The sequence below is a fragment of the Syngnathus typhle genome, linkage group LG16, assembly GCF_033458585.1.
Source record: "Syngnathus typhle isolate RoL2023-S1 ecotype Sweden linkage group LG16, RoL_Styp_1.0, whole genome shotgun sequence".
NCBI lineage: Eukaryota > Metazoa > Chordata > Actinopteri > Syngnathiformes > Syngnathidae > Syngnathus > Syngnathus typhle.
Genome location: NC_083753.1, coordinates 11,311,201 through 11,327,767, shown reverse-complemented (window position 1 = coordinate 11,327,767; position 16,567 = coordinate 11,311,201). Strand labels below are relative to the sequence as shown.

General features: G+C 41.7%; 1 protein-coding gene across 1 annotated transcript in view; it reads left to right on the top strand.

Annotated features, from left to right (window-relative positions):
- LOC133169623 (ryanodine receptor 3-like) overlaps positions 1-16,567 on the top strand; it is a 55,195-nt gene that overhangs the window by 17,527 nt on the left and 21,101 nt on the right. Inside the window, 32 exon segments of the mRNA XM_061301965.1 lie at positions 112-247; positions 913-1,008; positions 1,176-1,294; positions 1,399-1,532; positions 2,084-2,325; positions 2,437-2,629; positions 3,696-3,912; positions 4,032-4,136; positions 5,278-5,381; positions 6,344-6,427; positions 6,546-6,705; positions 6,805-6,952; positions 7,111-7,313; positions 7,652-7,826; positions 7,964-8,172; positions 8,238-8,393; positions 8,565-8,618; positions 8,620-8,819; positions 8,890-9,055; positions 9,448-9,534; positions 9,806-10,032; positions 10,147-10,954; positions 11,029-11,229; positions 11,824-11,926; positions 12,525-12,656; positions 14,211-14,484; positions 14,582-14,696; positions 15,221-15,353; positions 15,522-15,625; positions 15,775-15,910; positions 16,065-16,251; positions 16,395-16,503. Coding sequence (XP_061157949.1) covers positions 112-247; positions 913-1,008; positions 1,176-1,294; positions 1,399-1,532; positions 2,084-2,325; positions 2,437-2,629; positions 3,696-3,912; positions 4,032-4,136; positions 5,278-5,381; positions 6,344-6,427; positions 6,546-6,705; positions 6,805-6,952; positions 7,111-7,313; positions 7,652-7,826; positions 7,964-8,172; positions 8,238-8,393; positions 8,565-8,618; positions 8,620-8,819; positions 8,890-9,055; positions 9,448-9,534; positions 9,806-10,032; positions 10,147-10,954; positions 11,029-11,229; positions 11,824-11,926; positions 12,525-12,656; positions 14,211-14,484; positions 14,582-14,696; positions 15,221-15,353; positions 15,522-15,625; positions 15,775-15,910; positions 16,065-16,251; positions 16,395-16,503 — 5,517 coding nt within the window.

Here is a 16,567-nt window from a genome sequence, read left to right as displayed (position 1 = left end):
CCATTCATTGAAGGTGCGCCTTATAGTCCGGTGCGCCTTATAGTCCGGAAAATACGGTACATAAAGGAAAGTGTCCCAAGTGTGCCTTTTTTGACAACATTAATTTTGTAGGGCATGCTGACACTGGTGTCCAACTGCATAGACCGTCTGAACGTTTACAACAGCGTGGCCCACTTTGGGGAGTGTGCTGGGCCAGAGGCCGGAGCAGCCTGGAAAGACATCCTCAACCTGCTCTACGAGTTGTTGGGTAAGCTATGATAATGCACATAGGCGATTCTTTGCTTTGATAAATGGCTTGGTCCGGCTAGCGCGATGCTGACATGCTATTTAACCTTCGACTTACTGACTCTGCACACTCGGGATTGATTTTGAAGGCGGTGAGGATTCACTGTGCACTCATACATGTTCATCTTTGATAGTGCATAAATTCAGTGACCTGACATGGAAAGATGACCCGGTTTTTATTTTATGCAACAAGTGCAGTTTGACAGCTACATTTCTTAATAAAAAGATGTGGAACATAGAATGATTTATTCGACATCTGTTTTAGTTTTTGCATTCTACAGGGGCAACATAGATCCTATAATTTGCATCCTGTCGTGCACAAGCCGCTCCTCACTTTGAGCTGGCGTCCTTCATAGACTTAGGGTTATATCAGTGTTTCAGCCATGTCTCGTCCATCTTCCAATCATTTCGTCTCTCCCTCCTCCACACTCTGTGCAGCATTAAATGGATTTAGAATGCCCCCTTCCATTTGTAGCTGTCTGCTTTTTCCGCTCATCCATACAAATACGTTTTTATGTGACTTCTCAGCTCGTCTTTTTTTTTTTTTGCACTTTTGTTGGCCATCAATTCTATTTTTCATCTTATCCATCTTTTAATGAAGTTCTATTATGTTGTTCTGCCGTGCAGCAGCGTTAATCAGAGGAAACAGGATCAACTGCACTCAGTTTTCCAACAACTTGGATTGGCTTGTTAGCAAGCTAGAGAGACTCGAGTCTTCTTCGGGTAAGATCATTGTCATTCTTACTCATGTCGCGCAATCTTGTAAGCTGCATTATTAAACATCCTGAATCAAAGATGCCACGGTGTCCTCTGAGATTTACACACTATGAATGTAAAGGGTGAAGATACTTTGTGACCTCTATTGCCGACTAATTGCCAAATCCTTACAGGCATTCTTGAAGTTCTTCACTGTATACTAATCGAGAGTCCAGAGGCTCTCAACATGATCCAGAGAGGACACATCAAGTCCATCATATCGCTGTTATACAAACACGGACGTAACCACAAGGTCGGTAGCACATAATTCATGACACAGGTTGAACTACTGCACTGTTATTTATGATATTGCTGCACCATCTTTCTCCATTGCTCCTTTCTCTCCTCTGCCTTCAGATTCTCGATGTGCTTTGCTCCTTGTGTGTGTGTAATGGTGTGGCTGTGCGAACCAATCAAAACCTCATTTGTGATCACTTGCTGCCCAAGAGAGACCTGCTGCTACAAACGCAGCTGGTCAATGACGTCCAAAGGTTAGAAAGCCAGTACTCTTATGTTGTCAGAATTAATTTTCCGTCCAGCTAGCTGATGATATTACAGTATCTACTAAAATTTCCCTCCAAATTAAAAAAACAAAAATAGCCTATGCCATAGGTGTCAAACCCAAGGTCCGGGGGCTAAATACGGCCAGTCACATCATTTTATGTGGCCCGCAGACAAATTTTGCATCAACTTTGTGTCATTACTAAAATTATAAATTGTCTTCACTTTTTAAAAATAGAAATATTGCTCGCAATTTGTATTACCATTCATCTTTTTAAACAATTTGAACAGTTTTGACTAGTCTCTGATTTCAAAACTAGTTATTCATCAGTTTGCCGTGTAGCCCATGCAGTAAATAAAATTAGGCGTTGACAGTCATAATGGCCCTCCGAGGGAAACTATTGATTACCCGCGAGAGAAATTTGTTTGACACCCCTTAAATATACTGTCCGACAGGCAGACATTTAATCAACTCTGAGACGAAAACATATATTATATAATTAGTGAAAGTGAGCACATGGGATATTTGCATTTTCCCCAGTATGAGACCGAACATCTTCCTCGGGGTGAGCGAGGGCTCAGCTCAATACAAGAAGTGGTACTACGAGCTGATGATTGACCAGGTGGACCACTTTGTGACCAGTGAACCCTCTCACCTTCGAGTGGGCTGGGCCAACACCAAGGGCTACGCACCTTACCCAGGAGGGGGTGAAGGTTGGGGGGGCAATGGCGTGGGAGATGACCTCTATTCTTATGGTTTTGACGGACTGCACCTTTGGTCAGGTAAGAAAATTGTGTTTGTCTGACTCACCTGACAAATCCAAGAATAGTTGAGTCTAGACAGAAGCAAAACCCTGCAGGGACGACATCAGTGTGTATCGGTACGTTTCCTAGGACGCATCCACCGGGCAGTTGCATCTCTCCATCAGCATATCCTGACGTCAGAGGATGTGGTGAGCTGTTGTCTCGACCTCGGAGCTCCAAGCATCTCTTTCCGCATCAACGGACAGCCAGTTCAGGGCATGTTTGAAAACTTCAATAGAGACGGACTCTTCTTTCCCGTCGTCAGCTTCTCTGCAGGTGTAAAGTGAGTTTTGTCAAATATGTTTTACTATTTATTTTTATCAGACATTTTTTGCTGCAACTTAAAAAGAGAAAAAATAAAGATGAGCTAGAAAAAAATTATACATTTTTGCAATTAGCGTCAAGAATACATTAAGGGATACAAAGCAATCTGAGATTAAAATTCGCTTTTGAGCTGTGCAAATAAATTAATCGCACTTGTGCATAATGAACGAACACACAAGCACAATGAGATGAGACAGACGCACAATCCACTCACACAAAAGCCAACATATTTGAAAAAAAAAATCAAATCCACCTACCCACTCTGCATGCAGGCATCCTCAAAGCCTTAATATTGGAGACAGGTAAATTTGTCTGGCTGGCCTGTATTTGCCTCTGTTGCTATGGCGACCACACATAGTGTGATTGACTTGCATAAATGCAATTTCAAGCTCAGGCAGTTTTTCAGAAGAACTAGCAGCTTTTTGCAATGCTCATTCAACTCTTTGAAGCCCTGAAACATTTTACAGCAATTATAATTTCATGTTTTGCTTTGTTTAGCAGGGCTGGTTTTTCTGGTTGGCAGTATTGCTCAAAATATTAAGTAGACCTGAAATCAAATACAAGATCAGAATCAGAACTTCATGATAATAATGGATTATGTTATTGTTGATTTTGACTGTGAGGTCGACTTGCTTACCACATGCTCCGGCCGTGCTGCTCAAATTCAAATTCCTCCTCGTACTCGATTATCAACTGTGATAAATCAAAGAAGAAAGGAAAATTGGCTGCCCTTGTTATTTCTTTTACGCTGTATGACTTCCACATGCCGCATTTAATTTGAGAGGTGACATGCTTGCAAATGAACCTGCTGACCCACTGAACAGGGTGAACGTCTGGCGTTTGTGGCATTTCCGCTCTTCAATAATTGAAGGCTGCAGTCATGAATGACTCATTTGCCTCACCACTTTTACGTCACGACAACTACTCTAATCTTTATTTTTGGCTGCCTCGGGAGGACGTCACTGAAGCAGATTAGGAGACTGGAAAGTCTGATTTGTTTCTCTGTGAACACTTTTTTTCATCAGGGTAAGGTTTCTATTGGGTGGTCGTCATGGCGACTTTAAATTCCTGCCGCCATCGAGTTACGCCCCCTGTTACGAGGCTCTGCTGCCCAAAGAGAGGCTGAGAGTGGAGCCGGTGAAGGAGTACAAGAGGGATGTGGACGGGGTCCGAGATTTACTCGGCACCACCCTCATCTTGTCACAGGCCTCTTTCATTCCCACACCAGTGGAAACCAGCCAGGTAATAAGCAAAGTTTAATTACTTTAATCACAACATTGACACGAACCTCCCTTTGAGAGTACACATTGTATATTAAAAAAAAAAAAAAAAAAAAAAAAAAAAAAAATTTGTGTCCTCAGATTGTTATGCCGCCTCACTTGGAGAAAGTTCGGGACAAGCTGGCAGAGAATATCCATGAATTGTGGGGCATGAATAAAATTGAATTGGGCTGGTCCTACGGCAAGGTGAGAATATTCACTTCCACCAATTACTATGGCAAAAAAATAAATAAATACTCCATCAAGATAGTATAGAAACAAACAATCCATGCATTTGGCCATTCTTTTGACCGAAAATTAAAAGTAGTAACTATAGTATTCAATTGATCACAAAGGCCTGTTCGTCATCTTGCTTTTTCTCTCATAATTTGCGGTTCACGCCAAAAAGAGGGTAAGTGGAAAGAAAAATTACATTCTCCATTCACAGTGCTTCTCATATCATCTGAAGCTTCCTCACACTTTATTTGTAGGTAACAAAACCATGCTGTCTGTTTCAATGTACACTCACTCAGCCACAAACGACTGTTGTTTCACCCAAGGGCACAACAGGATCTCAGAGTTTTTATATGATAAACCAAGAGGAGATTTTTTTTTTTTTGGCAGGGTGGCATTTAACTATGCATTTTATTATAGAACATAAATGAGGATTTTAATTGAATATGCACGCACCATAAAGGTTGTTTTGCTTTTTTTGCCTGGAGCGATTTGACCAACAAAGCGTCTCTCTCTTGGTTTATTGCGCAATAAGTACCAGATCATGAACATACTGTACCTGTTTAAGAAGAAATAAAAACTCAAATAACACATGTTTAATATGTGTATAACTTAAAGGCATGAACATCCTCCCTCTACTACTAGTATTTTATTTTATTATGCAATGTCAGCAGAATTTGCAAAGGTTAAGTATAATCCTGTGCAGAAGATGTGGAAAAGCGCTTCTAAAGTGACTGGATTGTAAAATTGTCAAAGTATTTTCTAAAGAGCTGGCTGATGTTCATCACACACACACACACACACGCATATGTGTGCATGCTTTTTTTAAATCAACATCAACCATTGCCATGCAGCTTTGCCAAGAGAGGATTTTGGCATAAAATGCAGCCTCAAGAGAGGCAATACATCTCTTGCTTGGTATCGCAGTCACGCAACAAAGAGGATGTGTTTCCTTGTTCGTCTTCCATAACATGTTCACTAGAGCAGCCTGTTGTAGACACATTTCTCTTCCCTTGTCAGCCCACAACGACAAGATGCGTACTTTGGTGCTTAGTAACAAATGCCGCGAGGGATGGAGATTCAATTGATATACGGTACTCGTATTTTCTTATAGATTAGGGATGATAATAAGCGGCAGCATCCATGTCTGGTGGATTTCTCCAAGCTGCCCGAAACTGAAAAGAACTACAACCTGCAGACGTCGACAGAAACTCTCAAGTATGTTGGCTCCTATAGATTAATTTGCTCCATGTTCTTATGACTTTGTTTTCCCAGAGATGCAGTTTAACGTACCACATAAATTTCACTGGGGTCTTTTCGTAGATGGCAATTTTGTAGAGCGATGATTTGGTGCTGTAAACTCAGTCTAAAAATATGCCCAAATATTGGTGCCTCAGGTCTAATGAAATTTTGGTGACATTGATTGAGACACTATGGCAATATTTTTTAGAAATTCTATCTTTGCAATTTTCGTGCTCAGAAAGGTTTTACACTTATCGTAAAAATAAAACCAATTATAGTACATAGACGTGTTTCAATGTAAGTTTTTTTTTTTTTAATTTATAGGCTATGCACAAAACAATTACAATCAGCCTTAAGGTGAAGTGTTATATAGTTATATTTGAGCACTCAAATAAATTAAATCCATGTTATTTAAATTTAAACATTACCCTTTATGCATGTTCCTTTTTTACCATTTTCATTTAAGGATGTTTGGGCTGTTATGAATTTTCACTGTTGCACATTTAAACAAGGTCAGATGTTGTCCGCACCTCAACTACTTGTCAGCACTCCACACAACACTTAATTGGCTTCTAAAAGTCCCACCGAGACCTATTACAAGTCCTTTACATAAATACTCTTTACTTTATGCACAGAATGCCAAAATGTTCCGTAATTATTCTTGACGTGTCGTCCGAGTCGACACTTTGGGGTAACAATGTTGCTTTCTGAATGACGTCCGTGAAAAAACAGCTTTTTACAGTGTCCGCTCAGATGGTGTGAAGACAATTTCACACCCACTGCAGTCTTTTGGGTATATCCTTGACTTCTTCTATGGCAAAATTTTAAATATTCCCTCACCCCCCCAAGTGTTCACTGCTCTAGGATATATATATATACTAGAGGCAAAGGTGATGTTTGGGATTAAACATGATCTGCACTTTGTTTTCCCTTCACAGAACCCTGCTGGCACTGGGCTGTCGAGTAGTTCAGGTCAATTCAAATGCTGATGAATCACTTAAGAAGATTAAACTCCCAAAGAAGTAAGACTGCTTATTTTTCCTGACTTTTCTTATCTCACACTAGTCAACAGGCATTTGTTTTTGTGTCGTTGAGTAATTGACACAAATATTGCCTCTCTATATTTTCTTTCTTTTGTAGCTTCATGATGTCCAGTGGTTACAAGCCGTCCCCTCTGGACTTGTCTGATATGAAACTGACTCCTGGTCAGGAGTTGCTGGTGGACAAACTGGCGGAGAATGCACACAATGTGTGGGCCAAAGACCGCATCAAGCAGGGTTGGACGTATGGTATTCAGCAGGTACACTATCCATATGTGCTCAAGAACAGTAAAGTGGAGGCTGTAATATAATCAACAATTTTAAAGTATTTGTTAATTTTCTCTCTTTGCTGCTTACAGGATCTGAAAAGTAAACGTAACCCTCGCCTGGTCCCTTACGCCCTGCTGGATGAGCGCACCAAGAAGTCAAACCGTGATAGTTTACGCGAGGCGATTCGGACTCTGATTGGTTATGGGTACAATGTGGAGCCATCCGATCAAGAAGGCGGTATGTTACATCTTAAAATGTGGGATAAAAAGAAGAATTGAGGGGACGAACGTCCATTTTTACTCTCTCGGTCAAGTGCCTCAATACTTTTGTCCATGCAAACGCCATTATGACCTTGAAAAAAACCTTTCGCTAATTGTTATATTTTTTTCTTCCAGCACAAACAGTTGAGCGTCTCAGCATCGACAAAATCCGATTCTTCCGAGTAGAACGGACATACGCGGTGAAGACCGGGAAATGGTACTTTGAATTTGAGGCCGTCACAGGAGGTGACATGAGAGTTGGCTGGGCAAGACCAGGGTGTAAACCTGACGTGGAGCTCGGCACGGATCAACTGGCTTTTGTCTTTGACGGATTCAGGGTAATCACATCTATTATTTCATTTCTCTGTGACAAAGTGTTTATTTTAATAACAGTACTTTAATAATAGTAAATTTTTCCAGCAAAAGCTTTTCAAACTTTTAGGGACTATAACTTTATGCTGGAGCAACAACCATTGATTGTTCCTCACTATGCTTAAATATGTGGGTTTAAAGGTAATATGGATATTCCGAGTCAGCAAGTTTCAGTTTTTCTCACTAATCAGTACCTACTCTTTGGAAGTAACCCATCATGTGCAATACAGTTGTTATTTTTTAAAAGGGAGGCCTTCAGTAAGTCATTTTGACCTATTTTTGTTCTTTCTTAAAATATACAAAGGGCCACTGTCTAAATATGGGTGGCCGTTTGTTTGGACGCTGCTGGCACAGCGGCGATGTGGTCGGGTGTATGATCAACATGGAAGACAAATCCATGATCTTTACCCTCAATGGAGAGATACTTATCACCACCAAAGGCTCTGAACTTTGCTTCACCGACTTTGAAACAGAGGATGGTGAGAAACAGTTTTTGCATGATCTTTAGATGAAGCCTTCACATGCTCAAGCAGCAGATAGAGGTGAAGATAATAAAGGATTTGTATATGTAAATGACCTCATTTAACCTTTCTTTACTGCCTTGCTTGCTCTGCAGGATTCATCCCAGTGTGCAGCCTGGGTTTAGCTCAGGTAGGCCGTATGAATCTCGGGAAAGATGCCAGCACCTTTAAGTATTACACCATGTGCGGCCTTCAAGAGGGATTTGAGCCCTTCGCTGTTAACATGAACAGAGAGCTCACCATGTGGTTCAGCAAGCGTCTGCCAACGTTTGTCAATGTGCCAAAGGAGCACAATCACATCGCGGTAAGACCAAACACCGGAATAGCTCTTAGCAACGATAGCGGTCATTGACTATGGATTGTTCTCAGGTGACGAGAATTGACGGGACGGTCGACAGCCCGCCGTGTCTCAAGGTTACTCACAAGACATTTGGCACCCAGAGCACCAACACGGACATGGTGTTTTGTCGTCTGAGTATGCCTGTGGAGTTTCACTCCTTCTTCAAGATCAGTCCGGTTATCGATGTGAACGGAGTGCACGAAGATGACACCCTCAAAGTCAAACACAGGTCTTGGAACTTTCTAAAGTGACCCTATGGAAAGTTAGTTTCCAGTCCTTTATTTGACTAATAATCTTTCAAATGCGGTTGTTGATAGATACCCACTGCGATCTGTGCGACACAGTGACGAAAGTAGACGAGTGGACTACAGCAGCATCACAACGGTAATCAAATATTGATTAACATTCAATTCATTTACCACAACAATCACAGTCTTTGTTTCCTTTCAGTACTACCACTCGGTGAGGGTCTTTGCCGGTCAGGACCCTTCTTGTGTTTGGGTTGGATGGGTTACCCCTGACTACCATTATTACAGCAACAACTTTGCCCTCAGCAAGACCCGAACTGTGACCGTGACCTTGGGTGATGAGCGAGGGCGAGTCCATGAGAGGTGAAACCCCCTTTTGAGATTTTGTCTTGTCTTAAGTGGAGATGAATTAATGATGAGTGCATTCTGATAGTGTCAAGAGGAGTAACTGCTACATGGTGTGGGGTGGCGATGTGACCAATGCAACTCATCCCTCAAGTCGGAGTAATGTTGACCTGGAAATTGGCTGTCTCAGTGACCTCGCCACTGGCCTGGTGACTTTCACGGTCAACGGCAAGGAGATATCCACATCCTACCAGGTAATGAATACGATTGCTGGAGACATTAAGAATGACACTAGTTGTTGACAGATCTAGCAGGAGTTTCTACTGGTGACCTTGTCAGGAACTTTCTTCCCGTCTTTGCATATTTTCTTAACATAGTCACGACATTTGCATTGTTGAAATTCAGACATCTGACAATTTCTCTATTAGGCTTTGAGAACTCTTTTGAAGGGTATAATCTTCTTATGTTCTGTGGCGTCATTCAGGGCTGAGTCATCCTCAGCTCGTTCATGATGCATAACACACACACACAAACACACACACCCCCGCACACATTATAAGAAGTAGTGACGTTTTATGATGCCACATTAAGCTGCTTTGCGCAAGTCGTGCTTTTGATACGGTTTGTGCTTTCGTCTCCGCTCCAGGTGGAACCAAACACCAAGCTTTTCCCTGCTGTCTTTGTGCAACCAACCAGTCCTAACCTCTTTCAGTTTGAACTGGCCAAAATTAAGGTACAATTTATGTAATATTCTGCTGCTCCTGCAATTTAGTTAATTTCTTTGACTACCACAAGATGCTAAAGGCTGCAATAACAAGATGGGTACTTGAGCTTGTCAGAAAAGGGTAGACCCACAGGAGTTATTTGCATCATACTTTCAAAAGGTCATTTGTTTATAAAGTTCAAAATCATATCCAAAGTGGGAAATAGTGCAGTGAGTTTTTATCACCGCTTGCACAGGTCTCTTTAACTACTTAAATGTGCTGCCCCCCTCCCCTGTACAGAACGCCATGCCGCTGTCGTCAGCCATTTTTAAGAGCGAACATAAGAACCCGGTGCCTCAGTGTCCCCCTCGCCTTGACGTCCAGACTATCAATGCGGTTCTGTGGAGCCGCATGCCAAATACCTTCTTGAAAGTAGAAACAGCAAGGGTCAGCGAGAGACACGGTTGGTCGGTTCAGTGTGTGGAGCCTCTGCAGATGATGGCAGTTCACATTCCTGAGGAGAACAGGTATTTTTAATTTGAATCATTATTGCTAAGTTGCTGCAGTTTCTAGTTACACAAATAAATGTTACGATAATCGTAAATGTCCTTTTCAATGTCCCCTAATGTTTTGATTTAAAGGTGTGTGGACATCATGGAACTGTCCGAGCAGGAAGACACGCGGGAGTTCCACTACCACACCTTAAAGCTCTACTGTGCCCTCTGCGCTTTGGGTAACACCCGTGTGGCCCACGCCCTCTGCAGTCACTTGGACCAATCCCAGCTCTTATACACCATAGACAACCAATACCTATCTGGCATGTTACGAGAAGGTTTTTACAATCTTCTCATCAGTATCCATCTGGAGACAGCCAAAGGCGCTCGACTCACGATGAAAGATGAATTCATCATCCCGGTCACAACAGAGACACGTTCCATCCGTCTCTTCTCCAATGCTTCCAAAAAACACTCGCCGCCAGGGGTGGGGCTGAGTACGTCGCTCAAACCCCGCCTCAACTTTGCTCCTCCTTGCTTCATCAACACCAAACGGGAGCATCATCTGTACAGTCCCCAGATCCCTCTGGATGCATTAAAAGAAAAATCCATTTCAATGTTGACCGAGGCGGTCCAGGGTGGTGGCCATTATATCCGTGATCCTGTAGGAGGAGGTGTAGAGTATCAATTTGTGCCAATCTTGAAGCTCATCAGCACTTTGCTGACCATGGGGGTCCTCTGCAGCAAGGATGTTCACAAAATCTTACTCCTCATTGACCCGAATGTATTTAAGGATGCACACGATGAAGGACCCACTAGTACGACTGACAAAGAAGGACTAACGGGGAATGAGGAGAAAGCCGTGGAAGCAGGAGAGGAAGAGGCAGCCAAAGAAGCCAAACAGACAATGAAAGGACTTTTGGAGACAAGGCTGCCTGAACCTGTGAAACGTCAGGTGACAACATGCATAAATAAAACCGAATCTTTGGATTTACAAAAACCTTTCTCTTGCCGTTGTCTACTCCACAGATGTGTGAGCTACTCCACTACTTCTGCGACTGTGAGCTCAAACACCGTATCGAAGCCATTGCGTCCTTCTCGGACAAATTTGTCTCCAAGCTACAGTATAACCAAAAATTCAGATACAACGAGCTGATGCTCGCCCTTAATATGTCCGCCGCCGTGACGGCAAAGAAGACTAAGGAGTTCCGCTCGCCTCCTCAAGAACAGGTGTGGTCGATATTGTAGATTCCTTTGAGTCACCAAAAGCATAAAACACACGTTGATGTTCATATCACTGATCACAGACAATCTACAGCCTCTTTGGATCTCTGACTAAAAGATTCATGAGCAACATTTTACATAACTTATGTAATTTTCCATATACATGACTTATTTATCGGCCAACACTCCAATTCCCAATGCTCTTTTTGTATCACTGAATTCTTTAATCGTGAACTCACGGTCTAGTTGCTATCGCGTGTGTTCCTTCCGTCAAATGAAATTCTCTTCACCGATTTGAATCTACACAATTTATACAGCTTGAATTCAGCAGCCAGAAAACACATGATCACCCAAGCAGACGCATGCACAACTTCTTTGGGGGTCACAGCTGGATACAGAGTATTGTGTTTTAATGACTTTTAATGCCCTCATTTAGTCAGACTGCCAAATTAAACACTTGAGCTTTTATTATTACCGTTATTATTATTATCATCATCATTATTATTATTATTATTATTATTACCTTAATTAATTATCCAGTCCAAAAATTGGGTGTGAATAAGTCTGAAAGATAATTTTTTTTGTGTCTTTATATTTTAGATCAACATGCTGCTGACCTTCAGCACAGGCGATGACTGTCCGTGTCCATCAGATATCCAGGGGGAGCTTTATGATTTTCACAACCAGCTGCAGCTACACTGTGGTGAGCTGGAGATTATTGCTGAAAATCGGATTTCTTAGGAAATCGTGTGAAAAGCCAGCAGTGGCAAAAGTACTTATACGCTGGACTATTTGAGTTAAAAAAAAAATAGTAGAAGCAATACTTTTTTATTTAAGTCAAAGAGTAGAGTGCTCATACCAAGAGAGAAAATCACATGACATTTTTGAATAAAATCCTGGCACTATCTGTAATTAAGTAAATAAATGTCCCAACAATCGTATGCCGAAATTGCTCTGCTCACAATAGCTTTGAGCCATTATCAATGACCAATATTTGTTTTGTCTGCTATCTTGGTCTCTGCATCTTGGAGAGAAGGTCTAGCTCAGTGCACGTGAGAATGTCTTGATAAATAATTGAACCGCTGGGCCCTGCGCAGTACACCGACCTAATTGTAGCTTTGGTCTGGCCGCATAACACCAACCTGTCTTGAGCTTCTTCCACAAAAGAGAAGCAATTAACTTGGAATCACCCACTAGAAGCACACATGTACAACCCTATAGGAGGCTTTTCTTTGCCTGGAATATTGTCACAATAAGCTTTTCACGTTATTTCTAATCCTGTATCCCTTTGTATTTTGTAGGAATCCCGATGGAGGAAGACGAGGATAAGCAAGACACATCCATTAAAGGCCGGCTTCTAACTCTGGTGAATAAAATCAAAGGACAAGCTCATAAGACAGAGCAACCGTTGCAGAAGGAACAAGCTGCACCGTGTGAGTATACATCCATAGATTAGAGTTTGGAATTCTTTGCAGAATATTATTTTCTGATTATGTGGAGGACTGGCTGGTGTTGCCAATTGATTGCTGACGTGATGCAATACCTTGTAATGATACCATTTGACACTCGGCTTGTGCAGTAATTTAATGCCTGCGCCAAATTTGAGATATTTAATACATCTATCTATGCTCCAGTTGATGCTAACAGACGATCATATATTTCACCAGATGGAAGAAAACAAATCAAATGTCTGCATCCAAGAAAATAACCACTGAGTAGATTGCTAAAACTATTAAAACTGCCCAACACATTAAAACTGTTCCACCTTGGCAACTTTTACTTTGGCAAAACTACTTTCAGTAAAGGGCATCAAAAGGTGAGGTAGCATCATAAAAATGCAATTCCAAACTAATAATGCTTAAAATATGATGACTTAAAGTGTGAAAAGGTGTCGTGAACTAACTCGAGAGGGCGGGAATGAGTTTTTCTTTGAATTTGTTTCAATTCCATTATGCTAATGGTGACTCCTGAGTGAAGAGCATCATTCAACCGTTTGTGAGAGGGAATAAAAACAAAGCACTTGTGATAAAATCCAATCCTTCACCTGATTAAAGCCAAAGACATGCTGTGTTTGTGCTCCACCAAATGTGCTGTTGTAGCACACTCCGTGTCCGGAGAACTGTAATCCAAATGCTGAACAAATTGAAATTAATTTTCCATTTTAAATGGCACTTGGATGACTTCTTCACTTAAATTATTACATAGATTGTGAAATGTGCATTTTACATTTAAGTGTATTATTTTTATGACTGTATATATATATTTGTTTCTTATTCAAAGACAACTATTGTCTGAAAACAATTTCTCGGCAAACATACCGTATTTTCTGGACTATAAGGCGCACCGGACTACAAGGCGCACCTTCAATGAATGGCCCATTTTGTCCTTATATAAGGCGCATCATTAATGCATCATTATGATTGATTTCATGACACAATGCTTCGGGCCAGTTTAGATTTAGGAATTTGGTACATATATAAGGCGCACTGGACTATAAGGCGCACTGTCGGCTTTTGAGAAAATTTTAGGTTTTCAGGTGCGTCTTATAGTCCAGAAAATACGGTAATTTATTAGAACCAGTGCTCATCCTGCTGTAGTACTCAAGCCGCACGGTAGGATTGAAATGGTGGAGTGGACATTTGTTTGTGAAAAACCGTGATGGTACGTGTTGAATAAAGGCTGATTGATCAGAGTACTGGTTTACAATGGCAGTTACAGTTCAGAAATGTCGAGGTCAGCAGCAGCTGGCGGCTTCAGAAAGTATGCGAAGGGCAGCAGAATAACTGGGGGAGAATTGAATTGCTGCCGGCAAGACTGTTTTTCTTTAATTCTCTTGCAATAAAGTTTACTGTTAGTTTTAAATGTGCAATTGTAAGCTACTGTGATTGTCAGTTTGGTCGTCTGGGTGTTTCTTGCAGAGTGCATTATGCCTAACCTAGCTAGCCATCGATCAGTCAACATGTATGCCCATGTAACATTTCTTGCAGCCAACCTGAAGGAATTGATCTCGCAGACCATGGTCAGCTGGGCCCAGGAGTGTCACATCCAAGACCCAGAACTGGTACGGAAGATGTTCAGCCTGCTGAGGAGGCAGTACGACAGCATCGGCGAGTTGCTCAGGGCCATGAGAAAGACTTACACCATTAGCGCCGCCTCGGTCCATGATACCATTAGACTCTTGGCTTCTCTGGGTCAGATCAGATCTCTGCTTTCTGTTCGGATGGGGAAAGAGGAGGAAAAGCTTATGATCGATGGACTTGGGTAGGTGAAACTTTGCCCGAGTTGATCGGCTTTTCCCTTCTTAAGGAATCTTACAGTCACACTTTATACCTGTGCTCTTATTTCTTTTCCCCTCTAGTGACATCATGAATAACAAGGTGTTCTATCAGCATCCCAATCTAATGAGAATTCTAGGCATGCATGAGACTGTCATGGAGGTCATGGTCAATGTGCTCGGAGGGGACAAATCACAGGTTTGAGACCTTGTTTGCTCATTAAAGAGGCCCTAACCGATTTAATCGCAGCAGAGCTGTAGATATAATCATCTCCGTGCTCTGACACACTTTTCATTTCTTTGTGAGCAATAATTAAGATTCGATGAGCTCCCACTTGAAAGTGGAAAATTGGCAGAATTTACCTTGCCAGTGATGCAAAGTTAATATGAAGTCTGCTGTTCATTATGATTCAATATATGCGAGGAATTAAGCCATTAGTGCAGTCAAGTGGTTGAGGCTCACATGCACAAAGATAAGATTGCACAAATTTGATTAAGATAATCAGCAAGTTACTGTGGTGTGGAACTGCTGTTATATCTCTCGTGTCGCTAAATAAAGTAAACAAAACATTTGCGCAGTTCTACACCACTATCAACAACATGCGCAACAATAAATATTAAATACTGTAGTGGCAATGAAATTGATATTTTGATTGTGGTAAATCTTATTTCGATAAGAATACACAGAACATAGCAGTTTGACTTGTATTTGTTGCTTTCTAGGAAATAGCCTTCCCCAAGATGGTGGCTAGCTGTTGTCGCTTCCTGTGTTATTTTTGCCGCATCAGCCGTCAGAACCAGAAAGCAATGTTTGACCACCTGAGTTACCTCCTGGAAAATAGCAGCGTGGGCCTTGGTGGGTGTCATTTGAATTCTGAGCTACTGTACTATTATTCCAATAATAAAAAAAACCCTGCAACATCTTCTATCCTTTTATTCGCTCCTCCATAACATGCAATTACAAATAATTTTCCAACTACTACTCAAAGTTAAGTTGAAGTATCCATTATGTTTTGTGTTGCAGCTTCACCAGCTATGAGGGGCTCCACTCCTCTCGATGTGGCTGCTTCCTCCGTTATGGACAACAACGGTCTGGCTCTCGCGCTGGAGGAACTTGATCTGGACAAGGTAGAACTCTTTTAAAGGTCACTAAAAAAAATTAATGCGTGTGCTGTCTCACACCTTGTTCTTTCCAAGTGCCAATGAAATCAAACCCTAGGAAAGAATTTAGATGATATCTATTATGCAGCAAGGTTGTGTTTTGTTTTAACCTGCAGGTTGTGACGTACTTGGCTGGCTGCGGTCTCCAGAGTTGTCCAATGCTTCTGGCTAAAGGTTATCCAGATATTGGCTGGAATCCAATCGAAGGAGAACGTTACCTCTCCTTCTTGCGCTTTGCCGTCTTTGTTAATGGTACGACTGCTGTTGATATTAAATATCATACATAATTTTAAATTGTGTCGCTTGAAGAAAAAGTCTGTTTTGGAATCATTTTTGTAAGAATGACTGAATAAAAACTTCACCATCAAAGTCTGTTCAAATACTGAATGACCTATTTGTGTTGTAGGTGAAAGTGTGGAGGAGAACTCCAGTGTGGTGGTCAAACTGCTCATCCGTCGCCCGGAGTGTTTCGGACCTGCACTGAGAGGGGAGGGAGGCAACGGACTGCTGGCGGCCATGAAAGAAGCCATCAAGATTTCCGAGACGCCGGCTTTGGATCTACCTGGTTCTGTGCAGGGAGTCAGCTGTGATGTGTGAGCCCTACAAATCAAGCAAAGCTTATTGAATCAATACAGAAGATTTTGCCACTCATCCCTTTTCCCTTGAACATTCCTCCTTATTTTGTTTGGCTCTTAAAGAAAGTCATCCTGTCTGTGTGCACCCCCCTAACCTATAGATCTGCTGATGGCGATGATGAAGAGGAAGTGGTTCACATGGGCAATGCCATCATGTCCTTCTACTCAGCACTCATTGACCTGTTGGGACGTTGTGCCCCAGAAATGCATGTGAGCTTTCCCCAAATCACACTTCAATCTTTTTTTTTTTGGCATCGAAATAATCTCACTTTTG